At 53.1% G+C, this 21,194-nt stretch overlaps 2 protein-coding genes across 7 annotated transcripts in view; both read left to right on the plus strand.

The window, feature by feature from the left end:
- Nucleotides 1-19,294, plus strand: part of SREBF2 (sterol regulatory element binding transcription factor 2) — a 75,772-nt gene extending 56,478 nt beyond the window's left edge. The window contains exons 12-19 of the mRNA XM_023221866.2: nt 6,307-6,475; nt 8,005-8,122; nt 9,945-10,054; nt 11,547-11,679; nt 13,193-13,361; nt 15,841-16,026; nt 17,808-17,919; nt 18,364-19,294. Of these exons, the coding sequence (XP_023077634.1) occupies nt 6,307-6,475; nt 8,005-8,122; nt 9,945-10,054; nt 11,547-11,679; nt 13,193-13,361; nt 15,841-16,026; nt 17,808-17,919; nt 18,364-18,584 (1,218 nt within the window). The 3' untranslated portion in view covers nt 18,585-19,294. The remainder of the gene's footprint in view (nt 1-6,306; nt 6,476-8,004; nt 8,123-9,944; nt 10,055-11,546; nt 11,680-13,192; nt 13,362-15,840; nt 16,027-17,807; nt 17,920-18,363) is intronic.
- SEPTIN3 (septin 3) overlaps nt 1-21,194 on the plus strand; it is a 429,247-nt gene that overhangs the window by 310,804 nt on the left and 97,249 nt on the right. The gene's annotated exons all lie outside the window — the stretch shown is intronic.

Below are 21,194 nucleotides of genomic sequence, written 5' to 3' on the forward strand. Positions count from 1 at the left end.
GTACTTGGTGCTGCTGATGGACATTTGGGTGGTTTCCAGTATTTGCCGTTATAAACAGTGCTATAGGGAACATTTCTGTCCATTGTCTTCATGCACCTCTCTAAGAGCTTCCTCAGACCAAATCTGTAGAGACAGTGATGCTGTGTGAAAGCATATAAATATTTAAAACTTAATAGTGGCCGGGCGCGGTGGCTCAAGCCTGTAATCCCAGCACTTTGGGAGGCCGAGACGGGTGGATCACGAGGTCAGGAGATCCAGACCATCCTGGCTAACATGGTGAAACCCCGTCTCTACTAAAAAATACAAAAAGCTAGCTGGGTGAGGTGGCTGGCGCCTGTAGTCCTAGCTACTCGGGAGGCTGAGGCAGGAGAATGGCGTAAACCCGGGAGGCAGAGCTTGCAGTGAGCTGAGATCCGGCCACTGCACTCCAGCCTGGGCGACAGAGCGAAACTCCGTCTCAAAAAAAAAAAAAAAAAAAAAAAAAAAAACTTAATAGTATTACCAAATTTGCATATTCAGTAAGATGGAAAAAAGAGAAGAACTGTCATCTTTAAAGTCACTGCTCTTCTCTGTTTACTTCTCTTGAGAGAGAATAAAGAGACTCAGACAGTATTTTCTTATAAAGGAAGAAGCTTTGAATTTGGTGAGATATATTTAGCTACAAATGAGCCAAGTGTTGGGGGCAAGTGCAGGGCTGGCCTCTGTGAAAATGGTTTAGACTAGAGGTTCCCAAACTTGCTCGACTCATGACTCAAGATTCCCAAACTTTCTCGACTCACTATGTCTCAGTAAATTTTTCATGTCGTCCCTTAGCCAAAAGAAATACCTAACAGTTTTTTCATTTGTTGAGACAGTGTCTTACTCTGTTGCCCAGGCTGGAGTGCAGTGGTGCAACCACGGCTCACTGTAGCCTCAACCTCTCTGGGCTCAAGTGATCATCCCACCTCACCCTCCCAAGTAGCTGGGACTGCAGGTGCGCACCACCACACCCAGCTAATTTTTGTAATTTTCGTAGCCAGGGTTTCGCTATGTTGCTCAGGCTGGTCTCGAACTCCTGGGCTTAAGCGATCCGCCCACCTCAGCCTCCCAAAGTGCTGGGATTATAGGCACCACCGCACCTGGCCTCTGTTAAGTAGTTAAGTTTGAATATCCTAGTAGGTATTTAATTGTCTTAACAGCTTAGTGGTCATTTGAAAAAATCATATGTGAAGTTGAAAGAAGAAATAATATTTTTTGCTAGGAGTGGTAGCACACACCTGTAGTCCCAGCTCCTCAGGAGACTGAGGCAGGAGGATCTCTTGAAGCCACAAGTTTGAGGCTGCAGTTAGCTATGATCACACCTATGAATAGAGCCACTTCACTCCAGCCTGGGCAACATAGTGAGACCATGTCTCTACTTTAAAAAAAAAAAAAAGAAAAAGAAAAGAGGCTGGGCGCGGTGGCTCACGCCTGTTATCCCAGCATTTTGGGATGCTGAGGCAGGTGGATCACCTAAGGTCAGGAGTTTGAGACCAGCCTGGCCAACATGGTAAAACCCCATCTCTACTAAAAATACAAAAATTATCCAGGTGTGGTAGCACTCACCTATAATCCCAGCTACTCGGAAGGCTGAGACACAATTGCTTGAACCCAGAAGGCAGAGGTTGCAGTGAGCCCAGATTGTGCCACTGCACTCCAGCCTGGGTGACAGAGCAAGACTCCATCTCAAAAGAAAAAAAGAGAGAGAATATTTTGGATTCTTAATAATTTCTTAGAAATCATAGTTATTAAGAATCCAAAATATTCTTTTTTTTTTTTTTTCTAATAGAGATACAGTCTCACTCTGATGCCCAGGCTGGAGTGGATGGAGTGGAATGGCTATTCACAAGCATAGTCTCACTATGTTTCTTACCGATACGTGAACCTGTCAAGCACTACACACCTTCTCAAGCTTTGGAATCAGACTAGCAACCACCACTCTCTCTCTTTTCCACATTGATTTCCACACAGTACCATGACAGATATGACACCTCCAAAGGAAGCTAGTGTGATCTCAATGCTGAGGCTGCAGGCTCTCCCCATCTAGTCACTTTATAAGTGCCCAGCTGATGTTGAGCATCATTGTTTTCCTCAAAAGTTTAAAATAGGCCGGGCGCGGTGGCTCAAGCCTATAATCCCAGCACTTTGGGAGGCCGAGACGGGCGGATCACGAGGTCAGGAGATTGAGACCATCCTGGCTAACACGGTGAAACCCCATCTCTACTAAAAAATAAAAAAAACTAGCCAGTCGAGGTGGCGGGCGCCTGTAGTCCCAGCTACTCGGGAGGCTGAGGCAGGAGAATGGCGTGAACCCCGGAGGCGGAGCTTGTAGTGAGCTGAGATCCGGCCACTGCACTCCAGCCTGGGCCGCAGAACGAGACTCCATCTCAAAAAAGAAAGAAAAAAAAAAGAAAGTTTAAAATAGCCTATGGTGCCCCGATCACTTGCTGTGGCACCTCAGACTGCCTTGGCACACGATTTGAGAGCCATGGGGTTAGACCGATGTTGGGGGACACAACCTGGGGCTGGGACTGGCCCTGGGGTACTGAGTGACTCTCAGGATCTAAACAGTTGTGGGGTTCTTGCCACAGCCTCTTTCACATCAGGTAATTAGCAGATGAGTTACAGGGGGAGGCTCCTAGGCCCCAGTTGGGGAGGATTCTGGTGTCTATAAAATTTAGGAAAACTTAAAAAAAAATTTTTTTTTTTTTTTAGGCCAGGCATGGTGGCTTGTGCCTGTAATCCTAGCACTTTGGGAGGCTGAGGTAGGAGGATAACTTGAGCTCAGGGGTTCAAGACCAGCCTGGGCAACATGGTGAAACCCCATCTCTACCAAAAATACAAAACTTAGCCTGGCATGGTGGCGGGCCCGGTTTTTTTGTGTGTGGCATGTGGTCCAAGCTACTCAGGAGACCAAGGTGGGAAGATTGCTTGAGCCCGGGAGGTCGAGACTGCAGTGAGCTGTGATTGTGCCACTGCCCTCTAGCCTGGGTGACAGAGCAAGACCCTCTCTCAAAAAAGAAAAAAGGAAAATTAGTACGGGACTATATTGCCAAGAAAATTAAGAGTAACAAAAGCTGTTTTCTCAGTTTCCCTTATAGAAGCTATATTGTAGATGACTGTATCCCAGGATTTCTATTTCTTATTAGTTCAAACCACCAAACTCAAGCTCCCCTGCCCTCAACTGAAATTTGTTATTAATATAACTAGAAGTTTTTTTTTGTTTTTTTTGGAGACAGAGTCTCACTCTTGTCACTTAGGCTGGAGTGCAATGGCATATTCTCAGCTCACTGCATCTCTGGCTCCCAGGTTCAAGCAATTCTCCTGCCTCAGCCTCCCGAGTAGCTGGGATTACAGGTGCCTGCTACCATACCTGGCTAATTTTGTATTTTTAGTAGAGACAGGGTTTCACCATGTTGGCCAGACTGGTCTCGAACTCTTGACCTCAGGTGATCCACCTGCCTTGGCCTCCCAACGTGCTGGGATTGCAGGCGTGAGCCACCGCACCCGGCCTGTTTTAAGAATTAAGCTTGGCTGGGCGCAGTGGCTCATGCCTGTAATTCCAACACTTTGGGAGGCTGAGGTGGGCTGATCTCTTGAGCCCAGGAGTTTGAGACTAGCCTGGGAAACATAGCAAAAACCTATTTCTACAAAAAAATTTAGCCAGGCATGGTAGCATATGCCTGTAGTCCCAGCTACTTGGGAGGCTAAGGTGGGGATCATCTGATCCCAGAGATTGAGGCTGCAGTGAGCCATGATCGCCCACTTGCACTCCAGCCCAGGTGATAAAGTGAGATCCTGTCGCAAAAAAAAAAAAAAAAAAAAAAGCCAGGCGTGGTGGCTCACGCCTGTAATCCCAGCACTTTGGGAGGCTGAGGCAGGTGGATCACGAGATCAGGAGTTCAAGACCAGCCTGGCCAAATAGTGAAACGTTGTTTCTACTAAAAATACAAAAATTAGCTGGGCGCAGTGGCAGGCGCCTATAATCCCAGCTACTCAGGAGGCTGAGGCAGGAGAATTGCTAGAACCCGGGAGGCAGAGGTTGCAGTGAGCCGAGATCGTACCACTGCACTCCAGCCTGGGTGACAGAGCAAGACTCTGTCTTTAAAAAAAAAAAAAGAAAAAGAAAAGAATTAAGCTTAAAATACATTTTAACTTAGTGATTTCCACATTGGCCTTTCTGGTTCCTCTTGCCATATGACCTGGACTAGGCTTTGCTTCTGCTTACAACATCTGGGCCCTTGTGAGGGACCAGTTGGTCCTCAGTTTCTCCTGGATCAACCACCAGGCTCCCTTGCTAATTGGACACGTGGAATTGGCTATTCTTGGAAAGACAGTTGGAGTCAACCATTCAAGTGTTCTGGGACCTCAGAAGCCCTGGAATCTTGGCCGGGCGCGGTGGCTCAAGCCTGTAATCCCAGCACTTTGGGAGGCCGAGACGGGCGGATCATGAGGTCAGGAGATCGAGACCATCCTGGCTAATACGGTGAAACCCCGTCTCTACTAAAAAATACAAAAAACTAGCCGGGCGATGTGGCGGGCGCCTGTAGTCCCAGCTACTCGGGAGGCTGAGGCAGGAGAATGGCGTAAACCCGGGGGGCGGAGCTTGCAGTGAGCTGAGATCCGGCCACTGCACTCCAGCCTGGGCGACAGAGCGAGACTCCGTCTCAAAAAAAAAAATCTCGCCACCAGCCCCCAGCCTCCCTCCCTGCTCAGCTCCTCAACTGCTATTCTCCCACCATTGCAGTTATCAGCTCAGATTCAGTGAGTGCTTTGTGGAAGGTTGGCAGAGGGTCACGAGGTTCCTCTACATTTGGTCTCCAACATCCAGTATCAACACTGGTTAGCAAAGAGGAGGAAGGACTGTTGGTGCCACTGGCCCCATGATTAGAAATGTAAGTGAAACACCCCACCTCATCTCATAAGCTGCCTTGAGATTATGAGTATGTGTCTATAGAACAGGTTGCTTTTTCTCAGATTCAGGCAGTGTCTCCAGGTTCCCCCTGGAGAGAGACAGTCTTCTCTGTCTGTGTCCTTGAGTGGCACTCCGACAGTGCTATTTCTGACACTGGCATTCAAGTCTTCTGAAGCCGTTACATTTGCTGATGGCTACTTAGAGCCCAGTAAAGGTCAGAACCATCAGACTGAACCAGACCATGAAACAGCTCTGCTCCTGTGGGGGCAAGGGCTGGGGTGTAGAAGCGACGTCTGCAGGCCTTGGCCTGGCAGCTCTGCCCCTGGGCTCCCTGGACTTTCTATCTTATGCTTCTCCCTCCCTCCTGTCTTCTCTCCTCAGTTCCTCACTCACCCTGGCCTGTTTTGGGGAATGGTTATGGGTTGGAAGTCGTGATTGTTAGTGTGAAAGTATCCTCACTCAAAAAGTGATAGAACTGAAAACATGGTAGATAGTATTGTCCCTGTAGTTCTTGTCAGTGGGGTCCTGAAATGATGTTATCCTGGCAAGTGGAGGAGGGGCCCAGTGACCGGGGCCCTGGCTCTTTGAATTGTCCCACAAAGAGGCTTTCCAAGTTCCCCCTCTGTTCTTTCTCACAGGCTAGTGTTCACATTAGGGGCTCATGCAGGGGTGCCGTGGGGTTTCTGTAGGGGCTGCCCTTGCAGGGCCAGCCTTGTGGGGAGAGTCTCCCACCCACACACAGATATTTGCCTGCATGGGGCCTGGGCTGGCCTCCCAGCTGCCCCTTCACTCCAGTGCCATCTGATGTGACCCTGTCCGTTGGCCATGTGCTGTTCTAAACTTTACACACAAAGTAAAAGCAAAAGAAAAATTAGTCAAAGCAGAATAATTTTGCCTAAAATAGTCTAAGAGATATATAATTAAAATTACATGATAAAAAGTCCCACGATAGAAGGGGCAGCCTGGCTTGGCACTCACGGGGCTAAGGGGGAAGTACAGCAGCCGGGGTCCCCTGAGACCCCTCCTTGGGAAACCATCTTCCTAGTTTACCCTGCAGGTTGAATGCCAGTAGGATTAGGCAGCCCCAGCAGGACAGGATGCAGCAGGGGCCCCATGCGTGCCTTGTGGCTGCTCCCTGCCCTCCTGCTGGGATTTGGACCTAGTCAGCAAGTCCAGCACACTCCACTGGTGGGCTTGCCCTAGTTTCCATGGCGGGCTTTACTTCCAGGTACCTGTGGGAGACCCTGCCCTGTGCTGAGCTTTCCCAGGCTCCCCCCAAGCTCACCTCCACCATGGTGCTTTCTGCACCCCACGGTGGCTGCAGCCAGCATTCTGCCACCTTGGTGTTACCCCCAGTCCTTGTCCTTCCACAGAGCTACTTCCTCAACCGAGCCCAGAGCCTGTGTGGCCCTGAGCACAGCGCTGTTCCTGACTCCCTGCGCTGGCTCTGCCACCCCCTGGGCCAGAAGTTTTTCATGGAGCGGAGCTGGTCTGTGAAGTCAACTGCCAAGGAGAGTCTATACTGTGCCCAGAGGAACCCAGGTGAGAATACCCTGGAGCCGTTCAGAATTGGAGAAAGCCGTGCGAACCGCTGGCACTACGGAGTTACTGTGCACCAGACACGCGGAGACACGGGTTGTCTCAGTCTTGTTGAGTCCGTTTGTTTGTTTGTTTGTTTGTTTGTTTGTTTGTTTGTTTGAACTGAAGCTCAGGGAGGTTGAGTAACTTGCCTAAGGTCACAAGCCTGATCAGAAATTGTCAGTGGCTAAGCTGGGTGTGCAGCTCTGCTCTCTCTGACATTCAGAGCCCATGGTCCTTACATCACACAGTAATAAATTGTGATTAAGCTCCAAGTGTACTCTTAGCCCTTGTTTTGGGCACTTTGGAGACACAAAGGATGTGTGAGGCTTGCTTCCCCTGGCCTCCAGGTCTCTCCTATTGGGAGAGCAGACAGACATATATGGAGAGTTCGGGAACAATAGGTGGCAGGCGGTCATCAATTGCTCAGAGTGGTGACAGGGACGAAGCTTCAGGCATTGGAAGGAGATGCTGGCTTTCTGTCCCTGGCATTTGATAGTGATTGGAGTCGACTCACCCGGTCTTGGAGCAGTAGAGGCTGGTCAGGATTGACTTAGACCTTGAGTGCTCAGTGGCTGTCTGCTTTCTGCTGTACTTTTCCTCCCCTCTCAGAATTGGAGTCTGTGGGGACTGCAGTTATAGGGTGTGTGTGTCACGCATTAGGGGAGTTCGCTATCCTTTTCTTTTTTAAATAATAACTTTATTGCTCAATATGAGAATGGTATGCAACACCAAAATATAAAGGATGAAAGCAAAAGCAATCCTAAATCTTTCTACCCCACCCCTGCTGGCTACACATGGACTTCTCATTGGCTTTGTAGTCTCTGGCTCCAGGCCTTATTACCTGGAATATGTTCATAACTGTCCCTCCTTCTCCTGGTCATTGATCAAGGCCCACATATCTTCCACATGTGAGGAGAGAGAAGGGGCTGGTGATTTGAGGCCTGCCAGTAAAGAAACTTGCTGGTGACAGTCAGCTATCCAGGCATTGCAAGGCCCCATGTCTAGCCAGTTCAGACAGGTCACTGCTGATGGCACGTTCCAGGACAAGGCTCTGAAAGAACAGGAGCATGTTCTTCATTGTCACGAGTGAGGCAGCAGTTACTGCCTTTTCCTCCTTGCCTGGTGGTTCTCCTGAGCCACATGGAGAAGAGACATCCTCTGAGACATTCCATTTTCTGTTTTCTGATCCAACTCCACCTGACAGCTCCCAATCATAGAGTAGTGAGCACTGTGCCGGGAGACACCGTACCCTCCCCCACGTGCCCTCCCCACCGGAGCTTATCCAGAACTTCAGTCTTACGCACTTCAGCCTGGGAGTGAACACTCTCCCCCAGCCTCCAGCTGTTCAGCACGGTAGTTCTGGGCTTTGGTGGAGAAGGGGGATCTGATCCCCATTCACAGGGCATGGCTGTGTTTTGAGTTTCTCTCCATAGACAAAGTGGGCTCATAAATGAGCCCCATTTAACCCTCCTTGCCCATCTCTTTTCCAGCCGACCCCATTGCGCAGGTCCACCAGGCCTTCTGCAAGAACCTGCTGGAGCGAGCTATAGAGTCCTTGGTGAAACCTCAGGCCAAAAAGAAGACTGGAGACCAGGAAGAAGAGAGCTGGTAAAGTCCCCAGACAAGTCCTCCTGCCTTAGGGCCTGTCCACACAGGCAACTCCAGGACAGCCTGAAGGCCTGCACTCATAGAGGGAAGCAAGCCCTGGCATCGGGTTGGCAGGGCAATCAAATGCTTCCTTTGTATTTAATTTCTCAAAAATGAGAGCCCTGTGTTAACCCTGACCTGGCCTTTCCTCCTAGACCAAGTGCACCTTTTTTTTTTTTTTTTGAGATGGAGTCTCGCTCTGTCGCCCAGGCTGGAGTGCAGTGGCATGATCTCGGCTCACTGCAAGCTCCGCCTCCTGGGTTCACACCATTCTCCTGCCTCAGTCTCCTGAGTAGCTGGGACTACAGGTGCCTGCTACCACACCTGGCTAATTTTTTGTATTTTTAGTAGAGACGGGCTTTCACCATGTTAGCCAGAATGGTCTCAATCTCCTGACCTCGTGATCTGCCTGCCTTGGCCTCTCAAAGTGCTGGGATTACAGGCCTGAGCCACCATGCCCTGCCTTTTTTTTTTTTTTTTTTTTTTTTTTGAGATGGAATTTCACTCTTGTTGTCCAGGCTGGAGTGCAATGGACCAGTCTCAGCTCACTGCAACCTCCGCCTCCCCGGTTCAAGCGATTCTTCCACCTCAGCCTCCCAAGTAGCTGGGATTACAGGTGCCCGCCACCATGCCCAGCTAACTTTTGTATTTTTAGTAGAGATGAGGTTTCACCATGTCAGTCAGGCTGGTCTCAAACTCCTGACCTCAGGCAGTCCGCCTGCCTCAGCCTCCCAAAGTGCTGAGATTACAGGCGTGAGCCATCGCGCCTGGCAGGTGTGCCCATTTTTATGTATCCCTTTAGCAAGCGGAGTCAGTACTTGGATCAAGTCAGGAATTTCATTAGCTTGCTTTGCTTTTTGGGGTAGGGAGCAGCGGCCTATTGAAAGGGAATAGAAATGAAATGTGACAAACTCAGCAGAAGGCAGACACATCTGGCCTGGACATCTTGGGGACCCAGCCCCTCATGGAATGTGCTGGGCAATTTTTGTCTCTGACATACTTACCGAGCACAGTCCTTCTTTCACAGGGTAAGACCTGAGAGGCAGATAGGTGCCAAAGTCACTTTCATTTTTTGTTATTTTTGTTTGTATTTGGGGGAGGTTTTTGAGACAGTGTCTCACTCTGTCACCCAGGCTGGAGTGTAGTGGCACAATCTTGGCTCACTGCAACCTCTGCCTCCTGGGTTCAAGTGGTTCTCCTGCCTCAGCCTCCCAAGTAGCTAGGATTACAGGTGCCTGCCACCATGCCTGGCTAATTTTTGTATTTCTTAGTAGAGTCAAGAGTTTCACCATTCATCAGGCTGGTCTGGAACTCCTGACCTCAAATGATCTGCCTGCCTTGGCCTCCCAAAGTGCTGGGATTACAGGCATGAGCCACCATACCCAGCCCCAAAGTCACTTTCCTACAAGGCCCAGATCCTGATTGGGGTGCACCTGAGGAAAGGGGGAGGGGGCAGTTCTGCCTGGGAGATAAGAAAACTTTTGGGAGGAGATGACACTGGACTTGGGGCTTAAGGGGAGGAGTGAGGGTAGGCTGTGGGGGATGCTAGGGAAAGGCCTCCAGTAGAGGGAAGAGTGTCAGTGTCAGTGACAGCCCAGAGACACAGAGGAAGTACGCCTGTGGAATACAAAGGGTGCACATAGACAGCGCTTGTGTGTGCCTGGGATAACAGGAAAGGGATGGAAATGGCCATTTGCTCAGCTGGAGAGCTGAACAGCCAGGTCATGAGGTGGGCCTTGTGTATATGTTTTGATGTACATGGGACCCTTTCTTTTCTTCCTAGTGAATTCTCCAGTGCTCTGGAGTACCTGAAATTACTTCATTCTTTCGTGGACTCTGTGGGGATTGTGAGCCCCCCACTCTCCAGCAGCTCCGTGCTCAAATCCGCCCTGGGTAAGCACCTGCGGGTGGCCCACAGTCTCAGGGTGCTCAGTTCAGGTCTTCACAGTGCTTTTGCCCCAGAGGTCCAGGGTGTTAGGAGTGTAGATGCCAGCATCTTCTCTGGATCCCAGGTTTATACCTATGGCCCTCATGTGACCCCAACTCACAGTCACCCCCTCCCAAACAGCACTCAGAGGCAGGAAACTATGGTTTTCAGAGAAGTAGGGCAATGAGTGACTGAATGTCTTCCTCAAGCCCTGGCTGTGTGGCCCCGGTGAGGACCCTTCTTAATTCCCAGAAGAACAAGCAACGAGTGGCCCAGGCACCAGGGATGGCAGGGAGTCACCTTTCAGATGCACAATGGCCCCTGAGGCAGCTCTTGGGCCTTACATTGTTTGTTCTGAAGAGACTTTTCATCTGGGCCTCTCTACCACTCCCAGCCCCTCATCACCTCAGTGTCACAGCGCAGCCTGCTGACTGGATTGACACCAGGACATTTCTTTGCTTCTGTCCCTAAACTGCCATCAGGATGATAGCACATTAGCTGCCAACTCTTGGGCTTCTGTGGCCACCTGGGAAGATGGGGGTACCAAGCTACCTCTGGTCACTCTCCCTGGGAAGGGAGGGATCCCAGAAAATCAGCCACCCCATCATGATCCCTGACCTGTGGCCTCTGTTTTCAAGTTTAGGGAAGCATGACCATCCCTGCTGGTTTTGTGGGATCACTACTGTCATCATTTTGCAGTTGAAAAAACTAAGGCTGAGAGATGACTTAAAATACTCTTAACAGGAGCCTGTTCCAGATACTTTGAAGATACCATTCTTTATGGCGGTTGAAAGCTTAGGTTGTATCCATCTTTTTACTTAAAAACAACACTGCAATGAACATCTGTGTTAAACTTTTTTCTCTCTTTAAGCCAATTTCATTATGACAGACTGCCAAAAATGGGATTACTAGCTTAATGGGAGTGAACTTTTTTTTTTTTTTGAGACGGAGTCTTGCTCTTGTTCTTGTTGCCCAGGCTGGAGGGCAATGGCGCGATCTCGGCCCACTGCAACCTCCACCCCCTTGGGGTTCAAGCGATTCTCTTGCCTCAGCCTCCCTAGTAGCTGGGATTACAGGTGCCCACCACTGTGCCTGGCTAACTTTTTTGTGTATTTTTAGTAGAGCGGGGTTTTCACCATGTCGGCCAGGCTGGTCTCAAACTCCTGACCTCAGGTGATCCACCTCCCAAAATGCTGGGATTACAGACATGAACCACCGCGCCCAGCCAGGAGTGAACATTTTTAAGGCTCTTGATACATATTGCCAAACACTTTGCATGATTGCGCTGGTTTATTCCCCTCCCCGCGAGTCCTGGGTGTGGGAGCCCAGAGGCTATTGGCCCATTCCCAGCAGGCAAAGATGTTACCCACCTCCTAGAAAGGAAGCGTAGCAGCCTCTGAGCACCACACGTCTCGTTTCTGTGGGTGTTGGAGTACGTTTGGTGCCGTTCCCCTCTAGGTCCAGACATCATCTGTCGGTGGTGGACGTCTGCAATCACTGTGGCCATCAGCTGGCTCCAGGGAGACGACGCAGCTGTACGCTCTCATTTTACCAAAGTAGAACGCATCCCCAAGGCCCTGGAAGTGACAGAGTGCGTAACCCTCCTTGGCCACTCACTTGCTTCTCTCCAGGGGAATCTTGTTTGAGTTAGCGGGAGCAAGCTGGACTGGGTGGGCATGTTGGGGTGAAGGGTCTGGACTGCATGACAGGTGGGTGGCTAGAAAAGTCGGGGGTGAGGGCACCATGGAGAACTCAAGTTGGGCCAGCAGGTCCTCTGTGCAAGTGTCCTGCTCTGCACAACATGACAGTTGTCCCAGCAGCTGTCAGCACTGCCTCCGGGTCCTCCTCCCTGCAGCTTTCATGGCACCACAGGCTGAAAAGAAGAGACGAGAGCACTGTGGCTCCCAGCATCTTCAGAAGTTTCGTGGTGGAGGCAGGCATTGGTGGTTCACAATCAGTGCAGAGAGGCCACTGTTGCCCCCAAAACTCATGTGCACTGGAGCATCCTGCCCCTGTGTGCCAGCATTTTACCCACTTTCCTTCCAGCCACCTCCAGCCCCACCATCAACCCTGGCAACCTTGTCCTGTAACTAAAATAGCCTTTAGCACATGGCATAACCAGAGAGCTTTTGACATTCCTCTTTGGAGATTCATGTCTGCGTCTTGGGGGCATTCAGCACTTAGTGACGGGCAGCCCTGCCTGCTGACTCCCCAGCTGTTTCTAATTGGATCTGAGTGTTCTAAGAGAAACTGTAAAATGCTCCAGGACAGAAAGGCCCCACGAGGTCCTAGCCTTAGAGCCAAAGCTGTAGCATTTCCTATCAAGCAGACTCTTAACCAGCGCACAGGAAGTTGCTTAGAAGAGTAAGTATACACAGGCTTGAAGTCCTGTGTTCCCTGAAGTAGATGTGACATCCTAATTGCATTGAAGTAGCCCCATTTTTAAGCACTCTGACTAGGTAAGCACCCAGCCCTGTGTAGCATTCCACCTGTATGTGTGTCTCCCCCAGTCAATGTGCCTGAGGACACTGAGGCTCAGCAGGTAAGTTGTCTAAAGTCATCTCACTCCTGAGCAGCAGAGCTGCCATGGACAGCCAAGACACCCCTGCAGGCACTGGTGCCTCCTGGATTCACTTACCCCTGGGTCCCTCTGCTCTTCAGGGACTAGGATGCTATGAGACCCCCCCTCCATCCCTAGCCTACCCTTCCACTCCCAGTCTGCTCTACAGAAAGAAGCTAAGTTTCTCCAGAGAGTTTAACACCACATATCTGGGAGGGTGGTCCCTTAAAGAACGGGCACAACATCTTATTGTGGCCAGTTTATAGGTAAGGAAACTGAGGCACACATGTTGGAATGACTTATCTTGGGTGGCTTCTTAGCAGCAGATGTGATGGTGAATCCTGTGTCTCTGACTTCCAGCACTGAATGAAGGTGCTACAGGGTGTGGCGCTCACCCTAGCTCAGGGCTGGCATTTCAGGTCTGGAGCCATAGTGGCACATATCATATCAGTGTGGGGCGTGGCGGTCACTGGCTTGGGCCCCTCTGCCTGTCACGCGGGTAACACATAGCAACCTGCCTCTCGACTCCCTATCACTGCTGCAGGAGCCCCCTGGTGAAGGCCGTCTTCCATGCCTGCAGAGCCATGCATGCTTCACTCCCTGGAAAAGCAGATGGGCAGCAGAGTTCCTTCTGCCATTGCGAGAGGGCCAGCGGCCACCTATGGAGCAGCCTCAACGTCAGCGGGGCCACCTCTGACCCTGCCCTCAACCACGTGAGTGGGGCCTGAGCTGGCCCTGGGGGAGGTGCTCTGCACTGGCTTATGAGAACACTCCCACTCACCTCATGCTGACCCCGAAAGTGGGGCCATCCAAGAGACAAAGAAACCAGGACAGCAGCCCCCTTTCAAAAAAAGTTACAGCCTATTGGCCTAGGTGGACTGCCTTTTCAGCCTCTGAGGCAAGCGTGTTTCTACCTGCACCTTTCTTAGGCTCCCAGAGTCCCAGGTCCTGCTGGCCCATAGCCTCTGTAAATCCAGGTACACCCCAGCTGGCCAGGGGTTCACCCTGCATTTGCTCCAGCAGTTTGCATGACTTCCCAGGCCTCTGCAGGCAGCCTTGGAGTGGGCCCCTGCCCCCTTGGGCACACAAACAGAGCTGAAGACCACCCTGGGCACCTCCCTGGCTGGCTGTACACCTCCTGGCGGGCAGCTGCGGTGCATTGTAGTTGCATTGCATGTTCTGGTGGTACCCATGCAATGTTTCCACAGTGCATCACAGAGGCCTGCCTGGCCCTCGAGAGCCTGCCCACTGTGCCCTGACCGAAGGCCCGATCACTTGGGGGAGGGGATCCTGATAGAGGGCACTGCTGCCACTGTTGGGACCTAAGTCACAGCCATCCCAGGAAACAGAGGAGGGCACCCAGCTGGAAGTGGAGCATCACCTGGTCTCCTGAGGAACATGCCCTTAACTCCAGAGTGGGAGGGACAGGAAGAGTTCTGGAGATTCAGATTCTCAGCCATTCCCTGGGGTTTGGTCTCAGCTGGCTAGGCTAGTACTTCAAGCTAGATACTGTCAGTGGACCTGGGCACTGGGAAGAACCCAGGACAGCGTGCCAGCCCCTATAGGGACAGGCAGTGTGCAGAAAAGGCCCCAACTGGCTGGGCGCGGTGGCTCACACCTGTAATCCCAGCACTTTGGGAAGCTGAGGTGGGCAGATACCTGAGGTCAGGAGTTCGAGACCAGCCTGGCCAACATGGTGAAACCCCTTTTGTACTAAAAATACAAAAATTAGCCAGGTGTGGTGGCATATATCTGTAATCCCAGCTACTCAGGAGGCTGAGGCAGAAGAATTGCTTGAACCCGGGAGGTAGAGGTTGCGGTGAGCCAAGATCACACCACTGCACTCCAGCCTGGGTAACAGAGCAAGACTCCATCTTTTAAAAAAAACGGGGTTGGGGGGGCAAATGCCCTGGGCTGCCAAGACCAAGGGCAGATGGCGAGCCACATCTCAGCCTCTCTTTTGGGCTTTCCATTAGTCTCTTCCATATTTGTCTTCATGAGAGAACCAAACGGTACAGGCTCAGTTTGGGGAATGAGAGGCTTACAGCCACCCTTTGGACCGGGGTTCCTTGATAGCAGCTCTGTGGTAGGAGAGTGAGCTTAGAAGACGAGCCCATGCAGCCTGATGGCCCTCAGAGGGCAGAATCCAGCCATAGGCTTGCTGCCTCCGTGTCCACAGGCGCTTCTGCAGCATGCACAGCTTAGAAGCGCCAGGTTTTGTTTGAGGAGAGGGATCCTTATCCGCATCCCCTTGAAGCACACAACAGCCAGAAAACAGTGTAGGCAAGGATCAAGGTCTCGTGCCGGGACAGGGCAGGGTCTTCCCCAGGCCCAGTGTCTTGGGAAGGAGGAAAGCCAGGGCTAGGTGAGATGAGGCTTGGCCTGAGGGAGTTCATCTGGACCGGCGGGCTACTTGCGGCCCATCTCAACAAGGACTCGCTGCTCCTCACTGCTTGGTGTCGCGCTGGTGTGCCATTGCGAGCCAGGTGGGCAGCCAGCCCCATAGGTAGTGGGCGGAGAGTATGCATAGCCCACATGCAGTACCTTCTCATATGACACAGCAGCCCTGTGGTGGTGCCATTTCCATTTTTTTGGATGAAGAAACAGACTCAGAGAGACTAAGTCCTATGCCAGGGTCATGTAGCTAGTAAGTGGCAGAGCCAGGTCAGTCAGCCTAGTCCCCAAGCACTAAACCATTCTGTGGTTGTCTTCTGAGACACCTGTCTTCCTCCCCGCCTCCTCGTCCTCCTTCCCCCAGCCCCATCTCCAAGCTCTGCTGCCACTTCAGGCTTTTCCTTGGCACCTAGTGGGTATCTCAGCCTCCTAGCCAGCCATGGTGGAGCTCCCATGGGGTGGAAGAACCTGCGCCTTCAACCCACAAGGGTTTGATTTTTGCCCCTGCCACCTGCCTGTGCTATGTCCCCTATACAAGCTGCTGTCCCTGTCAGAGCCTTGCTTTCTCACCTGCAGAATGGGGAGGGCTTGTCTCCCACCTCCTGGGGCCATGGAAGGGACTGGTTCTCCCCTGAGCTGTTCCCTCACATCCTGCAGAGTTCACCAGGCTCTGGGGCTCTCCACTTCCTCCCAGAGCTGCTGAGTGTTGGTCTGGGGGGAAGCCTGGTAGGTGCTGGGATCCTTGCCTCAGGGATGGGCCAGTCACCTGTTCCCCGTCTCTCGTGGCTGACCCCGCAGGTGGTCCAGCTGCTCACCTGTGACCTGCTACTGTCGCTACGGACAACGCTCTGGCAAAAGCAGGCCAGTGCCAGCCAGGCTGTGGGGGAGACCTACCACGCATCAGGCGCTGAACTGGCGGGCTTCCAGCGGGACCTGGGCAGCCTGCGCAGGCTGGCACACAGCTTCCGCCCAGCGTACCGCAAGGTGAGGCCCAGCTGGCTGGTGGGGCAGGGCAGATTGGAGCCTGTGGGGCCTGAGCCCAGAACCCAGCATGGGCACCAGCGCATGGTGGTGGAGTTGGCCCTCTGAGGTCAGCCTGGTGACCTGTCGAGCACCTGCTTGGCTCATGCCCAACACTGGGCTGGGCGCCATGTGTCCCTGTGTTCAGCACACGTTGGTTGAGTGCCTGCTGTGTGCCTGGCCCCGGAGCTCAGCAGGGAGCAGGCCACACTTTGCTGCCACAGACAGGGGCCAGCAGGGAGCTGTGCCTCCCCAGGCACATGCTGAGTGGGAGGGTTCTGAGGGCAATGGCGGCAAGTCAGGGCTCCTGGCCCGGTCCCAAGCTCCGCTTTGACTTTCATAACTGTTGGCAAAGTGACAATTTCTCTAGAACCGCACTTAAAGGGAAATTCACTCTCTTTTTCATAGTAACTAGAGGCTTCGGTTCTGCTGCTGGGTAACATCCTCTTGGCAGTGGCCACATGATCTGAACTAAGTCACAGAAGAAAGGTCTGTGACTGGGCTTGCCGGGCTCCAGCCATTTCCATTTTTGTTTATTTTTATTGCTACATAATTTATTCAACATGTTTGTACCTGTATTTTTTTCTAAAAATTTGAGTGAGATGACTCACAAGTGTCATTGAAGGGGCACGGGCTGGGCTGGAAGGAGACGGCCTCAGAGCGAGGCTGCTGCCGTGGAGCCTGATATTCAGCCCCCACACCCATCACCCTGAGGTGCTGTGGGACCCACACGGTTGCACTGGGCCACTGTGTGCAGCGAGCCAAGACAGACACAGCAGACAGTATCATCAGAGAGCCATTCCTTACTATGGAAAAGAGGGCATGTACCCCAAGGCCTGGGGCGGTACCCCTGCCTCCGGGAGCCCCCTCTGGTCAGCCCTCCGGTCTTCTCACAGCATGGCTGGCAACAATGGCTTTTTTTTTTTTTTTTTTTTAATAGATAGGGTCTTGCTATGTGGCCCAGGCTGATCTCAAACCCCTAGCCTCAAGCTATCCTCCTGCCTCCACCTTCCAAAGTGCTGGGATTACAGGTGTGAGCCACCTCGCCTGGTCCAAAGGCCTCCTCTTAAATACCATTTCCATTCTGCTTCTCCCTGCTGAGAGCCCATCAGTGGCTCCCCATTGCCTACCAGGACCAGAATCCACTTGGCAGCCCTGAAGACCCTCCCTGAAGACTGAGATATAAAGGCATCAAAAAGAGCTTGAGATTTTAAGAAATGGCAGACCTCGGCCTTGCCCTTCACCCAGCAGTGGCTCATACCTAAGCACTGCAGACTTGACCTGCACACCTCTAGACTCTGTGCCTTTCTAAAGATACAGAAAGAGGATACCAAACCTCTCTGGTACCAGCCCAACTGTCCCTCCTCACCTCTCTGTCCCTGTCACACCTGTCCTTTTGTCAAACTCGAAGCAGCCTCCAGGGCCTTGGGGCTTCACCCAGGACACTTGTCTGCCAGCCCCACAAGGTGCATCCAGGGCTTTCTTGTCACCAGTTGGGAAAAGCAGGCCTTTTGCCTCTCTCGCCTCTCTCCTCTCGTCCTGCTCCTGCCGTGCAGCCAGGTTTCCAGCCTGGCTCACCGTCAGAGTAGGGGACAACAAAGGTTGCTTTTCAGGGGTGAGCAAGGCAAGTTGGTGTGGGAAGGGATGTCATCAGGCGGCAGGCGAGATGGCTCAGGGAGAGCTACCCTGGGCATAGACAGGTGGGGACCAGGGATATGACGGATGTCACCCCGGCGCCTCCCCAGGTGTTCCTGCATGAAGCGACCGTGCGCCTGATGGCAGGAGCCAGCCCCACCCGCACCCACCAGCTGCTGGAACACAGCCTGCGACGGCGCACCACACAGAGCACCAAGCACGGTGAGTCCAGCACTCCCCAGCTCACAGGCTGGGCTGGGCCCTGCCCCCTGGGAAGAGAGGAGGGAAGGGGCCAGCCCAACTCCCGCATCTGGCAGCGGTGCCCAGCACACCTCTCGCCTGAGAATGAAAGAAGCCCGGGGCCACCCTTGGTGGGCTGCAGGGGTTGGGGTGGTCACGGGTCATGCTCTGCTCAGGGAAGGAGGGTTGGGCTTCCCAACACAGGCGCATGCATCGAGCCAGGTCATGTGGGTCCATCTCAGTCCCAGCATGGGCTGGCTGTGAGAGGCTGGACAAATTCACTTCTTTTCCATGGACTGGGTGGGGCAGCAGACCCCACCTCCCAGGATGGGTGTGAGTGTTCAGTGAATGAGTCCAGGTAACGCCAAGGAACAGCACCGGCTTCATGGCAGACTCTCGGTTCTGACACACATCTCCTTCCCACAGGAGAGGTGGATACCTGGCCTGGCCAGCGAGAGCGGGCCACCGCCATCCTGCTGGCCTGCCGCCACCTGCCCCTCTCCTTCCTCTCCTCCCCGGGCCAGCGGGCAGTGCTACTGGCTGAGGCTGCCCGCACCCTGGAGAAGGTGGGTGACCGGCGCTCCTGCAACGACTGCCAGCAGATGATTGTCAAGCTGGGTGGTGGCACTGCCATTGCCGCCTCCTGACCACCAGGCCCAGCCCACCCCTCCACTTCTCTCTTGGTTCCTCTCTCTCCCAGCATCCTCCCACTGAGAGTGGTGGGGAGGAGCCTTGTCATCTTAGCTGTCACCTGCCGAGGCTTCTGGGCCACCTCAGGCCAGCGGGCCCCTGGGCAGAGCCCCTTAAAGCTGCTGTCACTAGATGCCCATGGTCCAGGGCCTGGTGGGCATAAGAGGAAAGGTAGCAGGGCAGAAACTGGGCAGCTCTGACTTGATAGCAGCAGGGGGAGCTCCCAAGCTGCCAAGCCCCTGCCTCCAGCCTTCCTGAGTTTCTCTCTCCTGAACCCTACTCTCTCCTTTTTGCTTCCTCAGATTTTATCAGGCTTCCTCTGGGGGACAGCAGTCTCTGAGCACCAGAGAGCAGTTGCCCTCAGGCCTGTGCCCGGCACGCCCTCCCCCCTTTTTATACAAATGTTTTTTAGCAGTGTGCTTGGGTTTGCCATGATGCGAGGCTGAGTTGCTGTAGCGTCTTGATTCTCTCCCTGGGTCTGCGTTCCCTCCCCTGTGGCTGGCTGAGCCTGCTCATTGTTTTTCCCTTTATTATACAGGACAGCCAGGGGAGGAGGGGGCCCAGCCCTGGGAGGCTGGTGGGAGGCAGGGGATAGGCCTGCAGATGAATGAAATAATGTCAGCATTATTTTTTAATTTTTTAAAAAAATAAATGGTATCTTATTTAATTGTCCTGTTCCTTCCCACTCCCCGCCTCCTAGGATGTCAGCCCAAGCTCAAGGTGGGCCCAGGGAGCTGGGAGAAATGAAGCCGCCCATTGGGACTGGGGACCAGGTGCCTTCAGCATGGCTTCTAGGTTCCCTCCTCCCCTACCCCAGCTCCCACCTCCACAGTACAGACTGTCCCCAACTTAACAATGGTTCAACCATGTTTCAACTTTACAGTTGGTCTGTTGGGGTATTAAATGAATTTTTTACTTATGATATTTTCATTTATGATGAGTTTATCAGGAAGTAACCCCATGGTAAGCTGAGGCATATCTGTATTTTTTATCCCTAATTCTTGACCCGAAAATAAACCAGGGCGGCAAGGACCAACCCCTAATCCCTCTCCAGCGGCAAGCCCTTCTTTTCAGAGTGGGCAGAGGGTGCCTATGGTGGGCACTAGGAATGAGGTCCCCTGCCTTGATGTGTGTCCTAGGAGAAAAAGTCCTACTTTTCTGGACCCCCTGGTGCAGCACCTCCCAGAGACTGTTTCTCCCAGGGCCTCCTGAGTGACAGGGGTCCTGCCTCCCTGTGCCTCGTCCTCAGGCTGGTTGGAGCAGAGGGTGGGCAGGAGCCCCAGCACAGACTGAGGGGTGCTCACAACAGGGCCACCTCGATGCAGGCTGGAATGTTGTCCCTGGGGTGTGCTTGGACCCCACCTGCTTGCTTTCTCTCCTGCCCCTCCCCTACTCTCACTGTAATTTATGGACCCTGCCCACCTGCGTGTCGTGTGTATGTCCTGTGCCTTTTCTCACTATTGTTTGGGGGTGGGAGAGGGTGGTTTTTCACTGAAAAGGGGGATACACCTATGGCTTCTTTGATGTTCAATCAGTCACCGTGTCCCAGACATAGGTTATTCAATAAACATAGATTGGTACCACCCAGCACAAGGTGTGTGAGGGTCTGTAGTGCGACTGCTGTCGTGTCCAGCCAAGGGGCTTCGTGACTTGGCAGGCAGTGGGCCAGGGACTGAGGGCAGCCCCCCACCTGCTGAGAGGGCCCCTAGCCTCAGTCTAATGGGCCTCCCTTGCCCACTTTCTGTCCGGTGCCTGACACACCCTCCAGCCTGGGATAAAAGGGCTGTGGGTGGCACTTCAGGGGTCACAGGTCACGTATCCAGGTTCCAGCTTGTTCCCTGGATGTAATGCTGGCTGGCTGACAGATTTGGGGTGCTGACCATCTCCCCCACTGGGTAAGCTGCTCCTTAGTTTCTCCCTCCCTAAAGGCAGTGACCCTCTGAGCCAGGAGGCTCACTGGCCCACAAGTCAGATCCAAGTCCAGGTCCTGTGCTTCCCAGCTGGGTCACCTTGGGCAGGACCTGGCCTCAGTCTCCACTTCCACTTGTGCAGAATTGGAAAGCTAAGCCCAGCCATGAACTGCAGCTCCACAGGCTTGCGTGCCAGGACTGAGTGATGGGATGCAAGTTTACAGCGAGTGTCTTGTGTGGCTGGTGAGGCCAGGCTTGGCGTAAGCCACACCAGGGGGCAGGACCACAGACTGGGATAGGAGTGCTGGGCCTCATCACAAGAGGAGTCAGGATGGGACTGAGCATGGAGCTGAATCCCTTCAGCTATGAGCCACGTCCTTCTCTGAAGGGTAGTCACAGCAGGCTACACTGCCCTGAGGAGCAGAACACCCCGGTGAGGCCCAGTTGCTGGTCCCGTGCACGGCTCCATCATTTTCAGGGATGGCCACTGCCCACAGCCTGGGCCTGGCTCCACTGGGATGGAGATCCAGGGCCCTTGGGACTGCGAATGGGCAGGGGGGATTGCCCACTCGGCACAGCCCAGCCACGGGGTGTGTCATGTGTTGGGGGGCAGGGGATGGGAGGTGGGGTGAGAAGGAACCAGATTCCTTTGTGATT

Source organism: Piliocolobus tephrosceles, chromosome 19, assembly GCF_002776525.5.
Source record: "Piliocolobus tephrosceles isolate RC106 chromosome 19, ASM277652v3, whole genome shotgun sequence".
NCBI classification, from domain to species: Eukaryota; Metazoa; Chordata; class Mammalia; order Primates; family Cercopithecidae; genus Piliocolobus; species Piliocolobus tephrosceles.